Source organism: Fopius arisanus, unplaced genomic scaffold (genome assembly GCF_000806365.1).
Source record: "Fopius arisanus strain USDA-PBARC FA_bdor unplaced genomic scaffold, ASM80636v1 scaffold00107, whole genome shotgun sequence".
Lineage (NCBI taxonomy): Eukaryota > Metazoa > Arthropoda > Insecta > Hymenoptera > Braconidae > Fopius > Fopius arisanus.
Genome location: NW_011887846.1, coordinates 226474 through 229652, shown reverse-complemented (window position 1 = coordinate 229652; position 3179 = coordinate 226474). Strand labels below are relative to the sequence as shown.

General features: G+C 36.1%; 1 protein-coding gene and 1 long non-coding RNA gene across 3 annotated transcripts in view; one reads left to right on the top strand and one right to left on the bottom strand.

Moving 5' to 3' along the window:
- Nucleotides 1-3: 3 nt before the first annotated feature.
- Nucleotides 4-2189, bottom strand: LOC105271319 (uncharacterized). 2 transcript variants are annotated; one of them, XR_892641.1, is made up of 5 exons: nt 1496-2189; nt 1240-1432; nt 674-834; nt 92-137; nt 4-16 (listed from the first exon to the last, which is right to left on the bottom strand). It is a non-coding gene; the product is annotated as an uncharacterized lncRNA (long non-coding RNA). The 2 variants fall into 2 exon arrangements; XR_892642.1 differs by having other exon boundaries at nt 1324-1432.
- The window catches only part of LOC105271320 (uncharacterized), a 14364-nt gene continuing 11318 nt past the window's right edge, over nt 134-3179 (top strand). Inside the window, exon 1 of the mRNA XM_011312790.1 lies at nt 134-646. Coding sequence (XP_011311092.1) covers nt 595-646 — 52 coding nt within the window. The 5' untranslated portion in view covers nt 134-594. The remainder of the gene's footprint in view (nt 647-3179) is intronic.

Genomic DNA, 3179 nt, shown 5'->3' with positions numbered 1-3179 from the left:
CAAATCCTCGATAATCCTAGAATCAATAAACACGTAGTTAATAGATCGATCCTGTGCAGTACTAAACTGGTTGATATTCCAAGAAAATTACCACTCGTTATCAATAACTCGTAGATAAATTTCTGGTCGTCGACGAGCTATAAAAAACGTTTTAAACCGTCTTAAACGAATAATGAAGTTACGTCACCGTTCGTGGGGTGTTCCAGGGTGGGGATTTATCCCTGGGGTGGGGATTTGTGCAGTGTGCGGTCGCGAGTTTAGTTGGACACGGGTTTGAGAGTCACAACGGACGGTGTACCGTGAATTGTATCTCATAAAAAAAAATTAAATAACAAAAAAAAAAACTCCCTCAAGTGCGAATGCCATAAAAACCCGAGGACTCGAGGGGTGAAATTCCCCGGATTGTGACAATCATGAGGACAACTTTATCAATAACTAAATTTGTACCCTAGAGTAGCAGATTAATACCTAACGGAATATTCAGACTAGCTCCGAGGACTAGACTGATAACAACGAATTACGTAAAAATTATTTCAAACGTGCGGGAGTTGAGGGGAAGGAGACCATTGGGGTCTCGTTCTCCAGGATCAGATCATGGGAAAGGGATACAAACGAAAAACACGATGGAGAACACTGAATATTGCCGGTAAGTAATCATCGACTTGAGAATTACTTGACTTATTCAGTAATTAATCCCTTTAATCCACTCAATCCCCTGAGGATGGCTCGCACGTTTTCTCGATTTTTCTTTTTCGTTTTTCCATTACGTCACAGCCTCTTAGGATCGACGACCGCCTTCATGATCCTAAAGAGAATTCCTCTTTTTTTCGAGCACTAAAAAAAAATATGTAACAGTAAATAATAATTGAAATATTCCAGAGAAAATCTGGGATTGTAAATAAGTGTTGGTGATGGTAGTAATTGATGAAGAGAGGGAATGAATGGAATAATAATGAAAATGAGGGAAGTGAGGGGGGGTTAATGGAAATAATGGTAAAAATAGTGGTGAATCTGGTTCGATGGTCGTCCTCTAGGTAAAATGCAGAGGGTAAAGCCTCGAGGGTAAAAATTGAACACGAGAAACAGGGAGGGATAAAGAGTATCCCCCGATGGATTTTTACTGTCTCCCTTGCACCGCTGAGTGCGACTGAGGATCGATCCACACACACATAACCCTGGGCCAAAGGAAGAGGGTAAAAAATAAGTGAGACAGAAGCCCCTCCAGAAGTATTTCCACACCTGTCTTAAACCATCGAAAAATCATCTCTCCAGCCTTTGCCCTCAGTTCAATCGCTCATTCAGAATGAACTTTGCACCACTCACCACTCCACCACTCCATTATCTCCAATTAACACTTTTTTTATTCCTCATTTGCTTTTCAATCGTCAAGAGAATGGCCCCGTATCATCAATTATCGATTGACAATTCATTGCTGGAAATAACAAATGAAAAATTATTCCAAGACAATCGTTCGTACAATCGTTCACCTACTCACCATAATCATCATCATCATCTGCTGTTTCTATTTCATCATTCACCTGGGGATATCATGAAGTCGTTCAATTTCAAGGATTGGAAAATGAATAATCCAAGAAATGTATCGAGAGTGCACGAGGTCGAATCGATATGCGTGTTGGAGTTTGCGAGAGTCAAGACAACTTCAACTATAGACCATCGAGAATAGTTTATGACAATTGGACATGTGGCAAGGGAAAAAAAAATGAAAGAATTTATAATAAATGTTGGGCTTGGGGCCAATGCACTCTCTTCACAAAGTTTGAGGTTATAAGCAACCAAGTATGCAATGGTAAAAGCCAGTATTACGTAATACTTGAGAAATATTTTTTTCTTTCAATGACCTCAACACCTCACGAATGACCCCTGTTCTTGAAAATACATCATTGAAATTATCTAGGAATTGTTTTTAAGGGATAATACGTCGAGACGGACGAGCAAATGGGGCGTGTCTTGTTATTGGTCTCGTGACATTTAATTTTTTACTTTTTTACTCTAGGACTTGAGGCAATTATTTATTATTTATACCAGGGTTGGGGATCGCTCTTCATTGTACGCTTGATGATTTCGTTTAATGGAGTACACAGTTATCTGGAGATCTTAATTAAGATTTTATATTCTTTTCTATTTTTGTATTTTTGATGAGGCAATTTTATTTCAATTCGAAATTTTCTTGTGCCAGAATAATTATTCGGATAAATCCAATTGCGTTTAAGTATCGTTTGAATGATATAATTAATTATTCCAGAATTTTTAATGAAAATAAAAAATAAAATGAGATAAAATTGAAAAATCACTGAAAAATTGAGGATCAAACGGTCAAAGCCCTTATATATTTATTAATTATAGATTTATATATTCAAAATTAATAACTGCCAAAAAAATTTCTGTCTTCCATAAAGAATAATGTTGCATTCCAAATTTGTTATAAATTTAGTTACCTACAATTATAGTTATCATTTAGTTTGAATATTTAGAAATAGTTAAAATTGAAATGTGTGAATTTTTTTATTAATAAATTAAGTTGGGAAAAGTAATTTTTTTCGCTGGTGTATCTCTTGGTCATTCATTCAGCACTGGTATCACGTGTTATTCATAAATATCTGGGTTGATATACATACGCATGCACGCAATAATACGCGTTATATTCGTATTTTTGGCCGAAAGAAGAATTAAATGTGTCTCCTCTTTTTATCAACTCCAACGCGCAGTGCATTGCACAATACTCTTGTTGCTATTTTTTACTAGTCGAATCGATGGGTAATGAAGAGCTTTATTATACATTAGACTGTGGAGTCAAGAACCCCATGGCAAATTTCCGGGTTCTCTAGATTGTCATTTTCCCAACATCAATATCAGCTGTTTTATCCTCAGTTCATCGGAATACCTTTTTATTACGATAACTATTAGTTTCAGGACAGAATACCAGAAGATCTTTTTTGTAGGGAATTTAATCAGCTACAAAAAAGTTCTCTATGTATTTCCTCTCAAGTCGATGATTTTCGAGATACATCATTTTTATGATAAGTCGGTAATGATTTGCTAGCGTGACAACTGAAATTTTCGGTTTTCCAAATGTCACTGCATCGGGGAAACTATTGGTTTTGATAAAAAATGTGATAAGACCGTTTTTGTAGGGAATTTAATTAGCTAGAAAAAAGGTA